The 22,429-nt window shown below is 56.6% G+C and overlaps 1 protein-coding gene across 1 annotated transcript in view; it reads right to left on the bottom strand.

Annotated features, from left to right (window-relative positions):
• The window catches only part of NTN1 (netrin 1), a 79,297-nt gene that overhangs the window by 6,066 nt on the left and 50,802 nt on the right, over positions 1 to 22,429 (bottom strand). Inside the window, exons 3-5 of the mRNA XM_064728837.1 lie at positions 15,744 to 15,893; positions 13,558 to 13,611; positions 3,903 to 3,977 (exon numbers count right to left, since the gene is read on the bottom strand). Of these exons, the coding sequence (XP_064584907.1) occupies positions 3,903 to 3,977; positions 13,558 to 13,611; positions 15,744 to 15,893 (279 nt within the window). The remainder of the gene's footprint in view (positions 1 to 3,902; positions 3,978 to 13,557; positions 13,612 to 15,743; positions 15,894 to 22,429) is intronic.

Here is a 22,429-nt window from a genome sequence, read left to right as displayed (position 1 = left end):
AGAACAAAAATCAGAGGAGCTGCAGCTTCCGCAGCTCCAGCTGGGGCTAGTGACACTGGTTTCAGTGATGGGCTCTGGTTCAGACTGGTGACACTGGTTTCAGTGAGGATGGGCTCTGGTCTGGGCTGGTGACACTGGTTTCAGTGAGGATGGGCTCTGCTCCAGACTGGTTTCAGCAAAGAGGGAATCCAGTCCAGCTCCTGATCCCACCTGTGCCTTGTGCCTGCTCCTCTCTGACCTTTGCAAACTCTGGGCAGCCGAGCCCTGAGGGGAATCTGAGGCTCCTGCATCCCACGCACTCCCAGAGATGCAGAGATTTTTCTCCAGGTTCATTTCCCTGCAGCCTGCTCTGCTCTCCAGGGAGCTCCCAGGCAGCAGAGGGGCCTGTGGAGCAGGGGGACAGCAGCGGGACGGCAGGGGCACAGCTGGGTCCTGATGAGGGCAGGGGCTGCCCCAGGAGCTTGACACTGACACTCCTGAAGCACAAATCCCACCTGGATGGTGCCTTCCAGCCCTCACCACATTTTGTGCTTTGCCAGAAGAAGGGGACAGAGTGGTCCCTGGGCTGGGGAAGGGGGGGAGGGTCCCTCGTCCCCTCCTCCTGCATCCCCAGAGCTCAGGGATTCTCCCAGTTCCCCAAGGCCTGGCTGAGAGCCTCCAGCCACAAGAAAGCCCCAAAGGCTGGAAGCTGGAGATGAAAGCCCAGGGGTGGATGGTTTGATGTTAATAAAAACAAAACGCAGCCCAAAGCCTCAAAACAGCGTTTGAGGGCAGCTGCTGGAGGCTGAAAGCAAAGCAGTGCCTTGCAGCATTCAGAGATCACCATGAGTCAGGGCCTCAAACTCCTGAGGCTGCCATGAAAACAGCAAGGCTGGGGAAAACCTAATTTAATTACTTTTTAAATTTACATTTGGGGTTTGTTTGTGATAAATCTCCTGAGTTGAAGGCTTCCCCTGCTGAGGCTGACTCAGGGCTGGGCTGCAGGGCCAAACCTGTGCATCCTGTGGTGGAATCCTGGAATATCCCACACGTCCCCTGCACAGACCTGTCTGTGGGAGCTTGGGCACCATGGCTGGGCTGACCCTGGCGGGTCCCAAGGAGGAGCAGTGGGACAGAGCACCTGGAGGGTATTATTGAACATGGCCAGGTGGGAGGGCGTGCTGGGCACAGCCCTGGCAGGCCCAGATGTCCCAGTCCAGGGCAGGGTCTCCAAAGGCTTGGCTCCCCTCTCACTGCACAAGTGCAGTGGAGTCCATGTGGATTCTATTCCAACCAGCAGCAAAAGGTGACCCCGACACCATCTGGGTTTGGGAATGTAAAGGGCTGGCTCTCACTGGAGCAAAGTGTTAAACTAGGATTTTTTTCCCCCCTTTTTCCAGTTTTTAATTTATCTGGCGGCGGCTTTGCCTCGCTCAGGTTGCCAATTTCCTACTGGTTTAATATTGGAGATTTATGATCCCTAATCCTTGGGTGTGCCCTGCTGCTGGGGGACCCTCACTCCCTCAGCACGTGGCTCCAGCAGGGACTGCTCAGCCCCAGGAATGGGATTTCTCCACCTTCCCAGCAGTGCAAGGAGCTCTGAGTGCAGGGCTGGTGCTTTCCCCTGCCCTGGGTTTTTTTGGGGATTCGGGTTTTTCTCCCCCTCCCTCCCTCTTTTCAAGCTGCCTTTTGAAAACACATTTTGCTTTTTTCCAGCAGCCCCTGCCAAGCTCCTCTCCACAAAGGGGGTGACTAAGAGAAGGCTCCGCTGAAGGAAGGATTTTTTTACTTTTTTTTTTTCCAAGAAAGGGCAAAGTGAGCAAATGATCTCACCTTTCGGATGAGGATTCTGTTCCTCAGCCCCATTCCCTGCCCAGCACTGGGACAGGGATGCAGGGCCAGCATGGGACCACAGTGCTGGTACAGAACCAGTCCAGCATCACTCGTGCAGGACCAGCCCTGCTGCAGCACAGGCAGCTCAGCACCTGGGGCTAAATGGAGATTTAAAAGCTCCAGGTTTCCTTTACCACAGTCACACCCACAGAGAGAGGGAACATCCCCAAAATCGGGCAGAAAATAAGAAAACGTGGCACTGAGGGAGTACAGGATGTCCACATCTCACCTGGATCAGCATCACCTGCTCTCATCAGATAACCCCCCCCCCTCCTTCTGGGAATCTCCATTCTCGGTGGGTTCAGCTAGAATCCCTTCTGCTTCCCCGGGATTTAGGTGCCCCCACCCCAGCAAACCCCTCCTCTCTCCCCGCTTTTCTGGGAGCTGAGCGGCCCTGCGCTCCCCCACGCAGCCCAAAAATCCCAGAAAAAGCTTTTCTGCCTCTGCTCCTGCCTCCCCCTCCCCGAATCTCCCGCCCGCCCTCCTCTCGTCCTGTTGAACTCCAAATATTTGCACCCAAACCCATCTCGCGGGGAAAAAGCCCAAATTAAAATAAAAAGGAGAAAAACCACAAACCCGACAAAAACAAACAGATAGGAAAAATAAATAAGGGAAAATATCCCCTTTGAAAGGCTGAATGAAGCGGGGAGCTAAAAAGCCCCATTGAGGAGCGGGCGGATGATAGCTCCGATTGAGCCCGCGGGAGAAGGAACTCTGTTCAAGCTAATTAGGGCCTTTTAGGACATTCAGCCCGGCGATGCCAGCAGAACGGTGAGGAAAAGAGCCTCCTAATTGGCTTCCTGCTGGGGTGTCAGTCCCAAAGTCTTTATTATCCCTCCCTGCACCTTTTCAACCCTTTCTTCCCTCCCTGGCCCTGCTGAAAGCCTGGCCTGCCCCAGCATCGCTCACCCCGCTGCCTCTCCAGCACGGTTTGTTCTCAAAAAACAAATTGCCGTGGCTATGGGGCTGGTGGGGCTGTGGGGGACCCTTCCATGGCCAGGAAGGTCAGGTGGGAGCACCCCAGTGCCAGCACTGGGACAATGTCCCCACACCTGAACCAGCCCCAGCACGCGGCTCTGGCTCACTGTGAAGCTGCAGGAGCGATGCTGAGTGAGAAAAGAGAAGGGAGAAGCCCATTCCAGCTCCCCCAATCCCTGCTCCAGGGGCACCTCGTCCCTATTCACTGGGACCTCCTGCCTGAGACACCTCTTGGGCCACCCACACCTTCCCAGGGTCTGCTGCAGCCCACAGGGCAGCCCTACACAGAACCGGGTGTGTCACCCAAAATTCCAATAGAACTGAGTGAGAGTGTCACCCAAAATTTCAACAGATCCAGGTGTGAGTGTCACCCAAACCCCCAACAGATCCGTGTGTGATTGTCACCCAAAATTCCAACAGGACCAGGTGTGAGTGTCACCCAAAATTCCAACAGAATCGGGTGTGAGTGGCTCCCAAACCTCTAATAGATCCGGGTGTGAGTGTCACCCAAAAGTCCAACAGATCCAGGTGTGAGTGCCACCCAAAATTCCAACAGAACCGGTCGTGAATGTCACCCAAACTTCCATCACCCAAACCTCCAACAGAACCGAGTGTGAGCTGTCCCAGGGCTGCACCACCCTCTGAAGTCTCCTGGGAATTATGGGGGACTGGATGCAGGTGACAGGGAACTGCTTGCTGCTCATCCCCACAGCAAAAAATATTTTAAATATTTTAAAATATTCAAAAGCTGCGGCAGATAACGACACAGTGAGAGGGGACCTGGTGTCATCATAACCAGAAGACACTGGAAAACACTTGGAAAATGTGAGTCTCCTGCAGATCCTGGGATAGCCCCCAAATGAGGGTCCAGACTTGGGTGTGCTCATCCCAAGTGACACAGGGCATCGCTGTCCCTCCACACCTGGCAGGTCTGGCACTCCCAAACCTGCACACAGCCATCACGGCTGTGGCCGGGGGGCCCTGGGGACACTCCCGTGGGGACACTCCTGCCCCGCATCCCCGTGGCTCGTCCCTGCACAGGGGACACTCACCATAGTCCTTCTTACAGTACTTCTTCATGTTGATCTTCAGCTTCCCCTTGGAGGCTTTGCAGTACGAGTCACAATCTGCGCGGGGAGAGGGGGAGGGCAAGAAAACATTAACAAAACAAATCAGTCTGCAAATGCAGAAAGCGCTGGGGGAAGGGGAGCGGCTCCGAGGCGCGGGCTGCCGTGAATAAGCAGCGTGCCTGTGATATCCATCTGCCGGGATGGGGCCATTGAGAAACCCTTCCTTTCTAAAGAAAGCTGCTCACAAAGGAGCCCGGCCTCCTCCGCCTCCCCCGGGCCGGCTTCCCCGGCCGCCTCTGTCTTCCTGGGAGACCCGGGGGCCTCCCTTATTGTGCCACCCAGGGCTTTTGAGAGCCACACAAATTCCCGCTGTTCTGCAGCTCCCACTGGAGCCTGCCCGGAGCCCACAGAGGCCCCATTGTCACCCCTAACCCGGGCCGGTGTCAGCCTTTGGCATTCATTGCCGGCAGATTCGGGCCGGGGTCAGCCCACCACAATGCGGGTCACGGAGGAAATTAGCAGCCCATGAAGCATTAGCAAAGCCTTTTGGTGTCCACTCTACTGAAGTGTGCAAATAAGATACCCCAGGGGGAACATTTCATTTCTAATGGGCCCCCACTGCAGGGACATGCTGGCCTGGCCCGGTGGCCGGCGGGAGCCTGGCACGGCCCCATGGCACTGCCAGGGCTGCTGGCCATGGGCCACGGGCCATGGGCACGGCCCTGGAGCCTGCAGGGACACCGAGCCTGCCCTGGAGCCTCTGCACGGAGCCTGCCACTGCAGGCACTGAGCCCTCCTGGAGCCTGCAGGACACTGAACCGCACTGGAGCCTAGGGCCTGCCTGGAGCCTGCAGGGACACCGAGCCTGCCCTGGAGCCTGCAGGGGCACTGAGCCCTGCCCTAGGAGCTGATGGCCCTGCAGTGGGTGGGCAATGCCCTCCATTCGCTACTGGGCACAGCCCCATGGCACCAGGCCCGTGCCAGTGTGGCTGCAGAGGGGCTGGGCCATGCCAGCTGCCAGGCCCGGGGTGGGCTCGTGTACGTGCTGCCCGTGCCCATCCACGGCTCCTCAGCACCCATAGAATGGCTTGATCCAGGGAGAAGGGACAGGGCTGCCTGCAGCAGAAGGCCTTGGCACACTCACAGCCCTTGGAGGCTTCAGCACTGTCACAGCCCTGGAGGCCTCCATCTCTCCCAGCATCGTCCTTCCCCAGCCATTGCTGGGGCACAGATGTCAGCAGCACTGCTGAAGTGCCCCAGGAAGCTGTGGGGAAGGTGGCAGTGCTGCTGGCATGCCATGGCCAGCTCACACTGGGTGCTAAGACCAGGAGGAACCCCCTCAGCACCAAGACCTGTGACCCCTGTGTGCCCCAGCCCCTCTCATGCAGAGTCCCCCAGGCTCCCTGCTGCTCCTGCTCCTCAGGAGACACCCTCAGGCAAACCAGGCCTCCTGCTCTTCCAGCATGACCCAGCCAGGCCCAAACCCAAATCCAAACCAAACCCAAACCCAAACCCTGTGATCTTCCTCCTGCCAGAGCCCCAGCTGAGATCTGTGCCCAGCTACAGCCTGGCCAAAGCCCCTCCAAACCCTGGTGGCTGAGGTTTTCCAGCCACTCGTGCCTCCCATTTGTTTTTATCATCTGACAGGAGACACACGATGTGAGACTCCTGCACCATTTGTCCCCAAATGTTTATGTGACAAACCTCAGGAGTCCCAAGGCCTGTGCTGCCTGGCTGTGCCAGAGGCTCCTTGTCCTGCAGGTCCCTCTCCATGAGGCTGCAGAGGATCAGCCTGGGACATCCTGCCCATGGGAGGTGATGCCAGAGCCCAGCCACAAGGAGGCTGAGAATTCCCAGAGCTGCCTGAGGGACACCCTTCTGCTATGGGGGGGGTCAGTGTCCAGCTCCTGTCCTGCAGGAGTGATGAGGGGGCAGCAGGATGGGCCCAGCTCCCAGTCCCACTGTGCTGCACGAGTGTTCCCTGCTCAGGGGCAGAGTAGGGCTTGGTGCTCACCCTGCTGCTGTCCTGCCTGTCCTGCTGACCCAGGACTTCCCTGAGCTCCTCTCAGCCTGTGTCCAGCCCAGCCACCCTTGTGAAGCACCCTGCCCCTGATGCAGGACAAACCCATGGACACATCCCAGCCTTTCCTCCAGGTTTGCTCAGCTGTACAAATATTCCAGTGCAAATCCCAGTTCCAGAGCCACAAGCCCAAACACAGCCAGCCCCTGGTGGTTTTTGGGTCAGCCCTGCATGCCCCAGTCTGGGGGATCAGCAGCTTCCCGCAATGAGCAGAGCAAGAGGGATCAGGAGCAGCAGCTCCCAGCCATGAGCAGAGCAGGAGGGATGGGAGCAGCAGCTCCCCAGGATGAGCAGAGCAGGAGGGATGGGGAGCAGCAGCTCCCGAGGATGAGCAGAGCAGGAGGGATGGGAGCAGCAGCTCCCAGCCATGAGCAGAGCAGAGGGACCGGGATGGGAGAGGCGCTGGAGCCGCTGGCTCGCAGAGGGAGCAGGTGGCGGGCGGCTGCTTCGTGTCGCTCGCAGCTCAGTAAAACGTGTCAGTACAGCTTTCAGCAACTTTGCAGCTCAGCCCATCCCCTTGATAGAGCTAATTCTCTGCCTGGGCAGAGACTTTTCACAGCTAAACACCTTCTTTGTTTTCCTTGATTTCTTTCTTTCTTTTTCCTTTTGCAGAAAGTTGATTTTTTTTTTTCTGTTTAAACATCTTTGGTTTGGGGGTTGTCTGGGGTTGCTGTGATGAGGCTGAGAGCTGCAGGGTGCTGAGTGCCCATCCCGTGATTTGTTAGCGGATCTTGCTCTGCCCGGAGCGCTGATGCTGCCGGGGCTGGGCAGGAGGGAGGTGCTGGCAGCAGAGTTGCGGGTGCTGAGTGTTGCTGCAGGGAAGGGAAACCCTGCATGCACCAGGCGCCTCTTGCTGCACTCTCAGCCCCAAGCTCAGCTCTGAGCCGCTGCAAAAGCCACATGTCGGGAACGGAAATTAAAGGCCCCTTGATTCTGACATGATAGAGCGATTAAAGCCACATTTCTTGGCCTGGGTACCTAACTGGAAATGCAGATATAAGGCTTAGATCCCCAAGGGGATTCAGATTCCTAATCCGAATTTATGCAGCTAAATTCCTATTGATTTCCCCCAGGTAGGGCCCTAAATGCCTTTGTGGGCTGTGATCCAAGGTGGAGGTGTTGTGGCTTAGGAGGGAGCCCCGGCCCTGACAGCCCGAGCCCGGCACTGGGGTGAGGGGCATTGTCCTGCCCTCCCTGCCAGGGCTGTGCTCTCTGGGGCTCTGCAGGTGGGCTCTGGGTGCCCCCATCTCCTGCTGTCACTGGCGGGGATGTGCAGCCAGACAGCCACTGAAGGAAGGTGCAGCCCCAAACAGCAAATCCTAAATCCATTATTCCCTTACCAGAGAGAGCAGGACTGAGAACACGGGAGGGGGGTCTGCCTTGGGTCCCAGACACTCCCAGAGTGGGGCAGGGCAGACCAGCAGGGCTGGCTTGGTTTGCTGCAATGCAAGGGGAGGCTGTGCTGAACAGCTTTTAGGTTCCTGCCCTTTTCTCTCCCTCCCCAGAGTTTCTGGTCAGAAATTCTCTGTGCATGAGCTGCCCCTCACCATGAGGGTGAGCAGCAGTGACCATGGGGACACAGCAGCTTCCAGCTCCCCTCTGGCTCTGGCCAAATCTGAGCTAAACCTCTCCAAAGACAGCCCTGAACCTGCACAGGGCTGCATCCTCAGCTGTGGCTGGGCCCCGGAGGAAAAGCTCATGGGGCAAAAAGGGGGTGCCTGGGGGGCTGGAGGAAAAGCTCCTGGAGCAAAAGGGGAGTGCCTGAGGGGCTGACCTCGGGGAGGGCAAGGGCAGCAATGTTGTGTGTCTGCTCTGGGGCTGAGTGTAGGCTCAGAGCTGGATGCTCAGAGTGTTTCCCCGGGCATGAAAACCTTTCTGTGAGCTACCCAGAGCAGCCCAAAGGCAGCTGGGAGCCACATTCCCAAGGGACACGGGATAAAATGAAATCCAGCCCTGGGACAGGAGAGGATGGCCCTGCAGTAATGGTGGCAGGGATGCCTTTGGCTCTCAGAGCTCTGGAGATTTCCCCAGATGACCACAAGCTCCTGCTTCACTTCCCACAGCACTGAGGCTGCCCCTTGCTTCCATCTCAAAGAATTTCTTTACCATGTCCCCCATCAGTCCCAGGGATGACTGCTGGAGTCATTTGGAGAGCTCCAGCCCTGCTTTCTCCAGGCTGCTGGCTCTGGGCTGTGCTGAGATCTGGGGAAGGAGGGGGTGCTCTGCAGGAGCCCCTTGCTCTCCCAGGGAGCAGGGATGGGCTCATCTCCACGGGACAAGCTCAGGGACTGCAGCCTCTGGCTCACAGTGACCCTGAGGGATCACTGCTGTCATTTAATTTGTGCAGGACTCTACTGGGAGTCTTTGTCTCGGAGCTGGCTGCTTTAATGTAAAGAAGCTTTAATAAAATAGCAAAGTTAAGGCACAGAATCCTCCCCAGGTTATTCATTTCAGCAGTGGCATCGTTTGTCCTGTGCTTTGCTGCACCCTTGTCTGGCCACTGAGTGGACAGGGGTCTGTTATCACTAAACTGGGTCTGTTATCACTAAACTGGGTCTGTTATCACTACTTAGCTCTTCTCCTCTCACCTGGCCGTGCCCCAGCTGTCCTGACAATGCCCTTTGCAATTCTCATGCACAAATCAGTGCCCTTCATGCCTGGGCAGCTGCAGGACAGCTGGTGTCCCCAGCAGGGTGGCCTTGGCCGTTCCTGCAGCATGGCCAGGGGCTGGAGCAGGGAGCCACATCCCTTCCAGGCCATGGACCTGGGATCAGCTGGGACTGGGTGCTCCAGCCGTGCCTGCTGTGCTCTCTGGGGATGGTCCCCAGGTGTGAAGCAGTCTCAGCCTGTGGGCAGGGATTTCAGGGCCATTCCAGGGCAGGGATTCCAGGGCCCTGGATCTGCCCCCAGAGGGTCTGTGCCAAGCCTCGGTGCCCAGCAGGCTTCTGGCACTGGTGGTGTTTAACCAAGTGGCCGTGGACTGTCCTTGGTCCCCTCCCAGCTGGGAGCAGCAGTCCCAGGAGCTGGCAGGGGTCTGTCCCACAGGCTGAGGGGGGCTGTGACCAGTGTGACAAGGCAGAGGCACCTGCTGGACACCAGAGCATCCTCTGCTCTGCAGAGCGGTCTGGGGAGCCCTTGGCACAGCCCAGGAGTGTGGGGGCACCGAGGGCAGCCTTGCGCTGTGCCGGGCACAGCCCCCGCGGCACTGAGCCGTGCCACTCCCCGGCAGGGCAGGGCAGGGCAAGCGGGAGGAGTAATTTCCACTCGAATTCATTCGTTTGTTTCGGTGCTTTGCAGACCCAAACCTTCCCGTGGGACCCCGCTGCCATCCCTGGCAATGGACTCACAAAACCTTTCCTGCGGGATGGCACCTCGGGAACACCTCGGGAGCATCCCGAGCCCTGCCTGCAGCGGCTCCTCACAGCCAGCGTGTCCCCAGGATGCTGCCCAGTGCCCCGTGCCAGGCTGGAGCTCGCTGCCCGTGCTGCGGGAGGATCCCGGGCAGGCAGAGCCGGGAGCGCCGATCCCAGCGGATAACGGCCATTAACCTCTCCCTTGGAACAAGAAGGTGCAAATGAGCCCACAGCAGCCTCCTTTCTTCTGGCTGGGCAAGATTGATTGAAAAACAAATTGGCGCAAATAAAGCATGTAATTAGATTAAAGCCTCTCGTCTGGAGCGGCTGGAAAGCGGCAGCGAGGGATTCCCGGAGCCCGCAGCCCCTTCCACCTCCACAGCCCCTTCCCACCTCCGCAGCCCCTTCTTCCCACCTCCACAGCCCCTTCCCATCTTCCACCTCCTCAGCCCTTTCCCACCTCCTCAGCCCCTTCCCACCTCCGCAGCCCCAGCCCCGGTGGTCCAGCAGGACCAGCAGCTCCAGGATGTGACCGGGCTGTCCCCCCACATCCCGGCAATGCCCTCGCAGGCCCCTCGGCCGCTCCTGTCCCGGCTGGGGTGCCCTTGGTCCCTCCCTGGCAGCTCTGGGCACGGGTATCACCGCAGGCACCCCCCAGCACCAATGTAGCTCGAGGGGAGTTCCCTCCCTGCCCCCGGAGCTGCCTGGGCCGGTTTGGGGATGGGGATGAATGGCCTGAGGGGTGTTTGGTGGTCCAGGACAGGCGTGGCCTCAGCAGCACATCCCAATATTCCCGGGTCCAACGGGAGCAGGAGATGGCTGCTGGGGACAGTCCAGCTGTGTCAGACACCCACTGGAAACGCTGCACTGGAAAAGCCTGCACTGGGAACACTGCACTGGAAAACCAGCACTGAACTGGGAAACACCTCACTGGAAAACTCCCCACCATTACAGCTCTTCCACACCACTCTGCCCCCTCCCAGGGCTGGCTGCACATTTCTTATCCCTTCCCGCGGGATTTATCCAGTGTATCCGTTCCCATGGGATTTATCCAGTGCTGAGCCCCAGGACACGCTGGGGATGTGGGGTACAGATCCAGGGGTGCCCTGCCAAGAGCCACTGCCAGCACTGAAATACATTCCTAGGAAAACGCCTGTCCCCGTGACCTGAGCACCCCATCAATCCCTGCCTGACAGCAGCTCCCAGCCCAGGAGGAAAATCAGAGTTTTCTGTTCAGGAGAGATGCAGAAACAAGGAGCTGGTGCTGGGACAAGAGCTCTCATTCCAGGGGGAATGAGCCTCTGGAAATGGCCCAGGATGGGGAGAGGGAACTCGTCAGTCCCGACTCGGAAGCTGGAGGCTTGCCTGTGGTGGGATGTGGGGATAAAGGGTTGCAGGGGTAAAGGGATGTGGGGATGAAAGAATAAGGGGATGCAGGAAGGGAGGGGTTTGGGGTGAAGGGAGTGGGGTGCAGGGATGTGGGGCTGGAGGGATGCAGGGATGTGGGGCTGGAGGGATGCAGGGTTTTGGGGCTGGAGGGATGCAGGGAGGGATGCAGGGATGCAGGAAGCCTGGCACTGGGATGATGAGAGCACAGTGAAGTTTATCTGTATTTCAGCAGTTTTGGGGGTCGTTTTAGTTTTTTTCCTTCAGACTTTCTGAGCTGTTTTGAAGTGACCAGGAGCTCCCTCACGGGAAGCCCCTCTCCCCCATTGTGCTCCCAGCCATTCACCGGGATCACCATGAGAAACCTTTCAGAGGGAGCTGGATGCTGCTGATCAATCAATCACTCAATCAATCACGCAGCCAATCCATCGCCTCGCTTACAGCTGGGACAAGGCAGAGAAAGCCCGGGCAGGGCTGAATGAATTCCTCCTTTGGATGGGCACAAAGCTGGAGCCTCCCAGGCCGAGCCCGGATTTACGCCGGGGTGAATGAAATGAGGATTTCCTCTCCCGCCTGCCCGCAGGGAGCGGGGCAGGGCTTTGTTCCCAGGCTCGGGATGCTCCCGGCTCTCCGAGGGCTGACACTACCCCACAGCCAAGGGCTCGGGCTTTTCTCCCTGCCGGTGCTGCAACTGGAGCCCCAGCTCAGCAGGGAGGGCAGTTTTCCCGTTCCTGGTTCTTGGGGGAGGATTCAGGCTAAGATTTGGGTACCACAGCCTGCAGCCAGCTCTGCCCCGGGTCTCCTCTGCCCTCTGGGAAAGCTGCAACTGCAGCTAGAGGTGCTCTGGGTCTGGGAGGGCCAGGCATCCCTCAGAGCTGGCTTTTCCCTTTTCTGCACTTACATCCAGCCTCTTCCCCACCAGCCAGGAACAAAAGGACCCAAAATGACATTTGGAAGGGCCAGATCTGGTTTTGTAACTGCAGAGGTTGATTTCCAGGGGAAAACCATGGGGAGCTGCATCAATCCAATCACCTGGTTTTATTTAAGGCCCCTGGCTGAAATCATCCATTTCAGATAATCATTCCCCAGAAAATCTGGATTTGATTCAGATAAGACAAGGACTGACTGGCAGGTTTGTAAACCTTTGTAAACCCCCCCACTGCTATTTTTGTTTGTCCTTTCACTGTGGTCTCTTCTGTCTGGGAGGGACCAAAAAAGCACCAGAAAAGCTCCTCTTGCCTGGCAGCAGAAATGAGGAGCAGCCTCTCCTCTTCCTCCAACCTCCCAGCATGGAGAGCATGGATGCATTTCATCTAAACAATTCATTTTGGCTGGTTTTCCCAAACTGATTGGGACCCCTGAGAGTAAAGCAGAGCCAGGCAGGCCCCCCACACCAGAGCTGATGCATCCCACCCCTCATTCCAAGACCAGCTTGGCCCGTGGTCCTTGCAATGGCTCAGGTTGGGGTGATGCTCCCTCAGCTCTTGGCCACTTTCTGTCCCACGTGGCCATGAGCACAGGAAATGGGGCAGCATCTCTCCCACAACTGCCTGCACTCAAAGTCTCCCATAATTGCTTTTCCCATCTTGTTTCCAACCCCTTTTTCTCCCATAGCATGGGAGCTCTGCCTCGCAGGCACTGATTTAGGGATTTGTGAAAAACCCCACAGATTTCAGCAGGGTGAGGGTGGGAGCTGAGAGATGCCAAAACACAGCACTGCTGGATGCTCCCCATTGAGGAAAAGGGATGAAATATGGAGGGTTCAAGCTCCTTGGACGAAGCAGTGCTTAAATCTCCAAAACAAAATCCCAGTGAGAAGAATTATGATGGGATTCTGGGCCTGATGGATTGCTCAACTTGGCTCAGCCTTCACTGGGCTTTCACTGGGAGAAGGCTCCTGGTGGGATGCCCAGATCCCTGGTCAGCCCATGGGGAATGGGGACATCAGTCCCTCCAAGGACACGGGGATCCACAAGGCACTGTGCCACCATTTCCCATCCCTCCCAGAGACAGATAACCCACCCCAGCCTCCAGCCAGGGCTCTGAGCTAAGGAAGGGCTCTGACCCTGCTGGGACGTGCTCAGTTATCAGCTTTATGCAGCTTTATGTTCTCAGTTATCAGCTGGGCTTTAGACCCCTGAGCAGCCCTTTCCCATGGCAGGCTGCTGCTGTGTTGGCACACGATAAAACCTGTCCCTCAGTCTGTCCCACACACTCCCTGGGATATCAACACTGGGGACTGAAGATCCCAGGGCTGTCCTCTGCTCCTGAGCCTGGGTGACAATCCCTGCCACAGCACTCGGCTCAGGGATCAATCCAAGGTGACATCTGCCATTTTTAGTACAAACTCCTTAATTTATGAACCACTGAGACAACAGTAAACAGCTTTTCCACCTCCTGTCCTTCAGAGCTGGGGCTCAAACACCCCGGGAAGCTGCAGGCAGCAGCAGCACAGGACAAGTCACCCTTTGAGGGACACTCTGGCTCCTGCTGCCACGCCCTGGTCAGCACCATCGGGGTCCCTCGGTGACACGGGGGGACAGAGGTGGTTCCTCTCGGATCCAGCACTGGGTGACGCCCCTGTGCTCACAGGTTCAGCAGGAAATCCTCCTGCACCCTCCCTGCACACCGGGAAACAGCGGGCTCTCAGGATGCTGCCCGCGTGTTTCTAGCACTTTTGGCATCAAAGGAAACCCCTCGTCCCGGTACGAGCAGAAGGGTTTATGGCTTTGGTGCAGTTTATCTCGAGGGAAGCGATTGCTGAGGAGACATTGAGCACCGAGATGCTCCAGAAGAAGGGAACAGAACGTACACGTACCTGCGGGCTCCTCGGCGCTGCTGGCGGCCGTGGTGGGCGGAGCAGCCGGGATCTCTGCGGGACAGCGGCGCACACGGGACACACAGGGGACAAAGGAGGGAGGAGAGGTTATTGCAAAGCCCAGAGCTGCTCCCTGCCCACGCTGCAGGCCCCCCTCCCAGCCGCGTGTGCCAGCGAGAGCCCCAAACCAGTACAGCGGCGACTGGGGAACCGGGCATCCCTCAAAGCTGTCACATAGGGGGTTTTTACAAAAAAACCTGGCTTTTGGCTGCGTGCTGCACTGTGCCCAGCCCCTGTGGCTGCTGTCACTGCTGTCCCTGGGCTGTCCCCTGCAGCTGCTGTCACCAGATCCGAGGCAGTGCTGGCGCTCCCCTGGTGAGAGGCAGGGTGCAGGTTCAGCACTGCTGGGGTGCGAGGGGTGCCTCCCACGTTTAAAGGAAACACAAACACATCTGGTGCCAATTCCCTGGTCCCTGGCTCTGATTTGGGGCCAGCTTTGCAGAGCTGGAACCACATCATGCTCTGGAGACTCGTTCCCAGGCCTGGTGTGTTTGTTGGGAGGATGGACTGTGGATGGATGGAGGGAGGGAGCTGCACGGTCCCAGCTGTGCAGGATGCTCCCCTTGGATGTCCTTCCTGCATTCAGGGCATGGTGCTGGCATTCCCCTGCATTCCTGGGAATCCTGGGGGGGAACACCGACCAAGGCAGGGTTTGCTGGGGGTGTGGCTGCAGCTCATAGGGCATCAGGTGATTCTTGGGGTGCCTCACTCTCATGCAACTAAACCCAGCACAAGCCACGGTGCATGGCCAGGGAGCACTGGAGCCAGCACAGCCATCCCACAGCTGGGCTGGGGGTGCTCAGCCAGGCCTGACACAGACCCAAGGTGTACTTTTCATGGCTACAAGTCCCTGGGAACAGGGAATTACCAGCAGTGGTAAACAAGAGGGTGGCTGTGCCCAGCCCCATACCCTGGATGGGCCATGTTGAAATCCTGGGCCTGTCTTTATAAATACCATGAATCCTGAGGGAGCTGATGCAAGGAACAGTCTGCTCTCTGATTTCCCCTGGCCCTGGGGAATGGTTCATGATAAACCTTTGTGCACACTTGTGGCAGAGCAGACTGGAGCCATGGCTGGAGGTCCTGGGGACAGCAAGCCTCTGCTTTGGGCTCTTGCTGTCCCATTGCAACACGGGCAAAAAGGAATCCCAAGTGACCTCAAACCACTCTGGAATGTGTGTTTTCTTCAGCAGGAGAAGGTGGAGAAAGGGTCTCTGCCCCAGAATTTGGCAATGGCTGTGCTGGGGGGTCAATGGTGTGGGAACAGACTGTGGGTCTCCAGTAAAGGCTGGAATCTTTTAACCTTCACTTTTCTTGCTGGGCCTTTTTCTCCTTTTAGCTGCAGGGAATCCCCCCTCAGGGGAGTAGTTCCTCCTTCCCATCCCATCCCATCCCATCCCATCCCATCCCAGGCACACTAATTTCGATATTTTGTTTTGTTAGGGCAGATGATGTCCCACAAGGAGCATGAGGCACTGGAAGGTCCAACAGCAGCAAACTCCACAGGCAGCAGAGAGGGGCACAGGACTGAACCCCACCTTCCCAGGCAGGGAGAGAGAGGGTATCCAGGTGTTTGCAGAACAGAGGCTGCAAAGGAGGCATTTTGGGAGCTGTTCCTGCCTTGGGAAGGCAAATTGAAAAGCAAACCCAAGGAAGCCAAGGATAACCCCTCCCGTGGCAAGGCTGTGTGAGTGCTGGAGCCCCTGCAGCAACCCAGGGGGTCTCAGATGTGGTGGAAATTGCATCAAAGGAGCAGCTCCTGTGGTCTGAGCTCTGTGCCAGTGCAGCACAGCCTGATTTTGGAGAGAAGAACGTGTTTCTAGTGATCTGTAGCGATCCCCCAAAGCACAAAAAATGTGATTTTAGAGCACCTCTGTTCCATGAAGCAAAATGGAATTCCCAGCAAACCTGGCTGTAGATGCACTCACAGAACACCCCAAGGAGGCAGGAGAGCTGCTGGAAGCTGCTGCGGGTTCAGGACCCCGTTTGGGCAGAGCAGAGGGGTCCCCAAACAGCCCCATACCCCGAGCGCTGTGGGGTTCAGCACCCCCAGCCTGGGCAGCGGCTCTGGCAGGGTTTTAAGGGTTAAAATCCCTACTCCACAGAAAGAAAGAGGATCCACCTACTTATGCAGGGGGCGATGGGGGAGCGGCTCTGCTGGTAGCCCTTGGCGCAGCGGTTGCAGGTGATGCCGGTGACGCCGTCCTTGCAGGGACACTGGCCCGTGGTCTGGTTGCAGGTCTGGCCGGCCGCACCCACGGGGTGACAGTCGCACTCTGCGGGGACACACGGCAGCGGGGTCAGGGCAGGGCGGTGTGGCATCGGCGGGAGCGGGGCAGCTCCCCTGGCACCGCTCCATCCTGTCTGCGCTCCGAGAAACCCCCGGAATGAGCTGGAACAGAGCTGGCTTTTGGCACAGGGCTGGGGACAGCGCTGGCGAGGGGGTGGCCCTGTCACAGCACCACTGCGGGGACAGGGTTAGGGTTTAGGGTTAAAGGACACAACTGCTCACCCCATCGGTGCTGAGATCAGGAATTTGCAGGATTTAAAGGCAGGGCAGTATCGACCCCATCCAGCAGCCCCAAACCCCCGGGACTGGTGCAGGGCTGGTACAGGGGTACAAACCCAGCAGGGCTGGTACAGGGGTACAAACCCAGCAGGATTCCACCACCCCTCAGTTCAGCAGGAAGCAATCGCTCGGGAATTCATCCCACGTGCACTCCAGGAAAAATCAAAGCGGTCCTTTCAGAGCCCTCCCCGCTGAGCTGCATCCCTGGCAGCTGGCACTGAGGGCACAGGAAGGAAATGCCCTTGTGGGATGGATGGGGGCTGAGGACCTGCTGTTCCCGGCCAGATGGATGCAGCCTTGCCGGCAGAGCCGGGCAGATGTGAAGGGTTTGGCAGGAGATGTAAATACTGCACTTGAAAACATTCAAACATTCACCAGCTCATTTCCCACAGTGGGACTTCACCGGCACAGCTGTTTGGGGGAGAAAAAAATTTTAAAAAGGCAAAAAGAAGAAAAGCCAAAAAAAAAAAAAAAAAAGAAAAAGCATCAGGGCTTGTTATCATCACTGCTCCAAAAGGATTAGGACCTCGCACATTTGTTAACAGCCCTGATTTCTAAGAGCTGCAAGCGCCGTGCCAGACTGTGGGCTGCCCCTGCTGAGCCGTGGCAGGGACAGGCAGGCAGGCAGGCAACTTTCCTTTTCTTCTGCAGCATCCCGGGAAGGAGCCAGCCAAATCCCTCCCTGGGGAGCGCTGATTCCCCTCTGCTCTGCCCCTCAGGGGAGATGCCTGCCAGAACAGGGGCTGGGGGAGCCCGTCCCACTGCTGGGCCCTGGAGGGGGCTGCACCGGGGTCAGGGCAGGGTGAGTGTCCCCAAGGGCACAGTGTTCAAACCCCCCAAGCCCCCACACTGGGCACAGCACTCCCAAGAGGGCTTTTCCTGGACCTTGCAGTGCTGCTTGGTTTGTTCTGCACATCCCTGTCTCTCAAACACCCTAAATGTGCCTTATTTGGGGACAGCAGAGCACATCCCACGTTGATTTGGGTTTCCAAGCGTTGGTGCTTGGCTGCAGGCTCCCTCCAGGCCAGCCCAGTGTGGTCCTGCACAGCAGCACCAGTCTGACCCCACTGGGCAGCAGCTCCTGGCTGATCCCTGCCCAGCAGGATTGGGATGGTGCCTGGAGCACCCCTGCCCTGGGATGTCCAATTTCTCCCTGGGGACATGCAGGGCTCCAAAGTGCCACCAGCCCTGACCCCACAGGTGCTGGGTGGGAAGAGACAGAACCTTGCCAAAACCCGATGATTTTTCATTTGGAAAGGAAAGAAACTCCTCAAGAAACCGACAAAGCTTTTTCTCCTTTCTCCTCTTTTCCCGACACTTCTGATTTAGAATTTTTTTATTAAAAGTCTCTCTCTCCCCCCTGCCCTGAGCTTTCCCTGGGAAATGACTCCTTGCAAACCTGCCCACAGCAGAAATCTCCTTTTCTAAAGCTAATTTAGATTGGAAACGTTTTAATGGGAAATCAGTGTGGCTGGTGATGAGCAGAGGGATGCTTAGGTGGGAAAACTGCAGCCCCAAGGGATTCTGGTAATGCTGGGGGAAAGGAAATAAACACACGTTAAGAGAAGGCCTGAAGGAGGAACAGGAGAGAAAAGAATTAAAGAAGAGCAGAGAGTCAGGAGATAACAGAAAAATAAGGGAAGGGTTACCCAAGGAGAGGCAAAGGACAGGAGATGGGGAGAGCAGCCTCGTGTTTCAGGCATTCCCTCGGGGCTGCTCCAGGCAGAGCCCATCCTGTGAGGAGCTCCTGGGTGAGGGGAATCGCCCTCATTTCAGTGGGACCGACCGGGGAAAAGAGGGAAACGAGGGAAAAGAGGGAAAAAAGCCCTGGTGATGAGTGAGATCCTCAGGCTCTTGAGGCCACAGTGAGAGTACAGAGTCCTCTTTGGACAGCACAGAAATCAATCAATAATCGAATGCTGCTGCTTCCTTCCCTCATGAGGCAGCGGCTCGGCCAGCTCGCCCAGAGCTGCCGGGTTATTTTCAGAGTCGAATCTCTCTGAGGTTGTCTCCTGTCCCTCCAGGCCTGGCTCTGTGAGGGCTCTGATGTCCCCACGTGTGATGTGATGTGCCCAGGGCTGCAGGGGGCACGAGTGGCAGAGGGTCGGGGACCAGGATTTCACCGGGATGAGACCCTGGCGATCTCTGCCACACCGAGGTGAAATCCTCCTCTCAGGGTGACGGACGGGCTCTGTGCCACCTGTGCCACCTGTGTCACCTGTGTCATCTGTCCCCAGCGTCCCCCTGGGCCCAGCTCGTCGTGCCAGGTCTGTTCCCAAGCTGAGGGAAGCGGGGCAGCTCAGCGGAGGCAGGAGGGGCTCTCCCCGTGCCTGCAGATGGGGATTTGCTGTCCCTGTCCTCGAGAAACTGAACCAGCGCCAGCAATTAGGAGCAATTAAAGGTAATTTACAGTTCCCCGGCCAGTGCAAACACTCGCAGCCAGCAATTACAGGCTCTTCTCCTTCCCCAGACATGGAGGGCCGGGCTGCTGGTGCTTGGTGCTGATTTTCCCAATCCAGTTCAAATTCCTTTGGGCTGTAGCTCCAAACTGAAGGAAGCGTGCACCAGGATGCCAGTGGGGGGGGGGGGGGCGGTGATCGCTGCAAGCTCCCCTTTGGCATCTCCGATGGGCACCCTGGCACTCACAGAACGCGTTTGCATTCCTGAACTTGCCTGGCTTCCATCCCTGACCTTCCCTGGGTGCAGGGATTTGTGGATTTGTTCATCCACCACCGAGGTGCGGAAATTCAGCAGAGCCCTCGGGGCGCCGGGGCTAAGGGCAGCTCTGTGAGCACGACAGGAAGGTGTCCGGGACACCCCGGAGATGATGAGGAGGATAACGCGGGGTTTCCCTCATGCCTTGCTTGAAAGGATCACCCCACAGAGGGTACGGTGAGATGGGAGAGAAGCAAAAGAGGATGATGCTGAACAAGAGAAATGCCCACAGAGCACCGGGGAAAGGCAAATAACTCTCAGGATTTCGGTTTTTCAGAAAACCTTTAAGAAAAATTTATGCTGAGTGTCTGTGGCAGAGATGACCGGGAATTCCTAGTGAAAAAGTTAATTTTTGGTTGAAAACATGGCTTTGGAGGAGAAAACAAGGAGCAGGAATCTGTGCGGAGGCTTTAACAGGCAATGGGGGGTAGCAGTGGGGGTGCCTCTGCTCCCAGAAGCTGAATTCCCTATGAAATCAGGAAAGCAGGGGGCTGAGAGCACTCCCAGGTGAGCACCTCCAGCCTGGCTGCTCCAGATATGAGGAGACCACGGCGCTCTGTGCGAGACAGACCCGCGGCGGCCGAGTGGATGAGGGGACAGCAGCCAAAATCCGGAGTGCAGAAGGAGGCATAATTGCAAGGAGGGAACAGGATGGCTCATCCACGCTGAAGGGTCCCAATTAATCGCAGCCACTCCAGGAAAAGATCTGGGACTCAATGAAACATCTGGCTGATTGCAGCGGAGCTCAGAAGAGCCACAAGATGCGAGGCTGCGCTGTGAAAGGGGGAGAGAAAAACTCTGAATTCATATTGGGGCACTATAGAAATCAATAGCACGTCCTCAGCTGGGAGCTGCGGTGAAAGGCACGGAGAGCACCCACGGAAAAGATTCGGAATGCCTTGCCAAGAGACGGTGGAGCGCTGCCAAGCAATGCGCAGCGCCGGGAAGGTCAGACAGGTGCTCCTCTTCACTGGTCCTCAAAGCCAGCAACAAAGGGACATTGAGGGCCTTGAAAAGGCAACCTTCTCAGCGATAAAAGGGAACGCTGCTTTGCACCGCACGTAATTAACTCGTAGAACTCCTGCTACGAGACACCATGGCAAGGGCCCAACAGGATTAGATAGGGCTCTGAATGAGAACATCTGTAGTTACATTAGCTGGGATTAATATATATACGGATATAAGCACTGCCAGGCAGCTCCTCACCGCCTGCAGCCAGAGATTTCCCCCGGGGCCAGGTTCTGCCCAACTGGCTGCCGTGCGCTTTTATAGCTGTGTCTGGATCTCCCAAATCAGCCCCGGTTTTCTGTACAAAGCTGCTGAGGCAGAGCATCGCCCGCCCCAGCCCAGCCAGCGATGCCGTTCTGTGCTTCAGCTCAGGTTTAGGGCTAAAAAACACCTGGAAGGATCCTGGGGCCGTGCTTGGGATAAAAAAACCCCACGGTTTTCAGTTCAGATGGTTGAACTTGCTGAGGTGGTTCTGCCCCACTGAAGGTTGACAAATAGCAAGACAAAAACGCAAATATTTTCGCACCCCCGGTGTTCGGGCGGAGGTATTCCCAGCCGCTAATCCTGCCCCGCACACGTGTGGGGAAACCTAAACACAGGGATAAATCTCCAGGCTCAGCTCCCCTCAAGTGTGACCTTTATGGAGAAGGTGCCTGAAAAGATCTGCATTTTTGGAGAATTAGCATCTTCCTGTTTTCGGGGAAGCTGCTTCCTTGGGAGCTTTTCAGAGTGATGAAAAACCTTTTGCCAGGACAAGAAAAAAAGGCTGGACTTGCCAGGGTGTCCAGATTTCCTCTTGTCACCCTGGATGTGCCAGGATCACAAACCTCGCAGGGCTCCAGATCCAGCCCCTGGACTGAGCAGGAACCCAACAACGCATTAAACTGGGGAAAAAAAAAAAAAAACCAAAAAAACAAAACCACCTTAATTTTCAATAATCAGTGATGAAGGCTCCCGTATTCAGGAATCCCACTCAGTCTGAAGTACAAATTCAATCCCAGGTAGCCAATGTGCCTTAGGTGCACATTTATATTTAACCAGGCTTTAAAATGCTTTTCCAGAATCATGGCCAAAAACTGCTTCCCTTTGGTTGTTTCCCTTCTTTCCTCCAAAGACTTCAACGGGAGAAAAAATTGTGGCTACAGAAAACTTCTGCTGGAAAAAATTGCAACAAACCCAGGTTTGTTGTCAAAATGTCAAAACAAATTCAATTTAAATTCTCCTGTTGCCTCAACAACGCATCCTGATGCAGCAAACACGTCTCACTCAACCTTGTGGTTTAGCATTTAGAGGGGTGGTTCTGGCATTATTGCTTAAGGGAGGTTTTTTGCTGTAGAGTCGTTTTTTTCCTGCTCCACTGCCTTTAGGAACTCAGGTACTTTAAATCCTGCTCCCTCTGAACACATCTTCCCAGGGAACTCAAGGTGTGAGAATTGCTGGAGTGTCCCCCGTAGCTGGAATCCATCCCAGAGGTGACCTTGAAGTGGTCCCAAGGAGGACAGGATGTTTTCACAGCTTTTCTTTGCCTCCTGGCTTTGGGAAATCAATTCAAAACAAGCAGAGCTCCTTCTTTTGGGTACCTATCCCGGTCATTTGTCCATGGATGAGGGAGGTCTGAGCAGAACCTGTGCATCTGAGCGCTGAGGAGAGGTTTGTGCTGGCTCTGGGCACGTCCCGTGGGGATGGGAGAGCCCTGGCACTGCCAGAGCACCTCCAGCACGGGCAGCACGTCCTGCAAATCCCCCGGATTTATGGGGAAGAGGAGCTGCAATTGGGTGTGCACCCACCCAGTCTGGCCCCAGCTGGTTTGCAGAGTGCAAGCAGGGGTGGAAATGTCTCTGTGCCGACTCTGAATACCAATAATGACTTTAAATATTAACCACTAACTGCTCTGCCGTGAGCTGCTCAGCCTGCCTGCACACTGGGAGCTGCATTTAGCCCTCCAGAGGATCGTGTTCGTGCTCAGTGTCCCTCAGCACATTCTCCTGGAGATTTAAAGGTTTCTTGCCAGCAGAACATGAATTCCTCCTTTTATTGGGCAGAGCCAAACAATCTCTGGGTGTCTCCTGCTGTCCCTCCTCCTGTGCCCCTTCTCAGGGCTCTCTGTTTCCCCTCCTGCGTTGGCATTCGGGGGAGCCAAGGGCTTTGGTGCCCTGCACTTTGGGCCAAATTTCACAGATCAGACCTTGGCTTTGTCTTCTCCATAACAAGGAACAGACGGGGCCACAAAGCCTCCACTGAGCTGGAGTCGCCGCTAATCCGGAGGGGCCTTGGAACCCCGGCTGTAAATCCACTTTTTGGGCAGGGGCACTGTGGGCAGGCATTAGTGACACAGACAATGGGACAATTATGGCAGCACTCCCCCAAATGCTGGAAAATTCCCTTGTTCCAAAATTGTTAAAACTTCCCCTGTTCACTGAGAGCTCCCCTTCCCATGTGATTCCAGCAGGGCTGGAGAAGCTGCCAGGGATGCTGAGATGAAGATTTGGGGTTTCCTTCACCCCATTTTGCTGGCAAGAT

This window comes from Zonotrichia leucophrys, chromosome 18 (genome assembly GCF_028769735.1).
Source record: "Zonotrichia leucophrys gambelii isolate GWCS_2022_RI chromosome 18, RI_Zleu_2.0, whole genome shotgun sequence".
Taxonomy (NCBI): domain Eukaryota; kingdom Metazoa; phylum Chordata; class Aves; order Passeriformes; family Passerellidae; genus Zonotrichia; species Zonotrichia leucophrys.
This window is presented reverse-complemented; position numbering and strand designations above follow the sequence as displayed.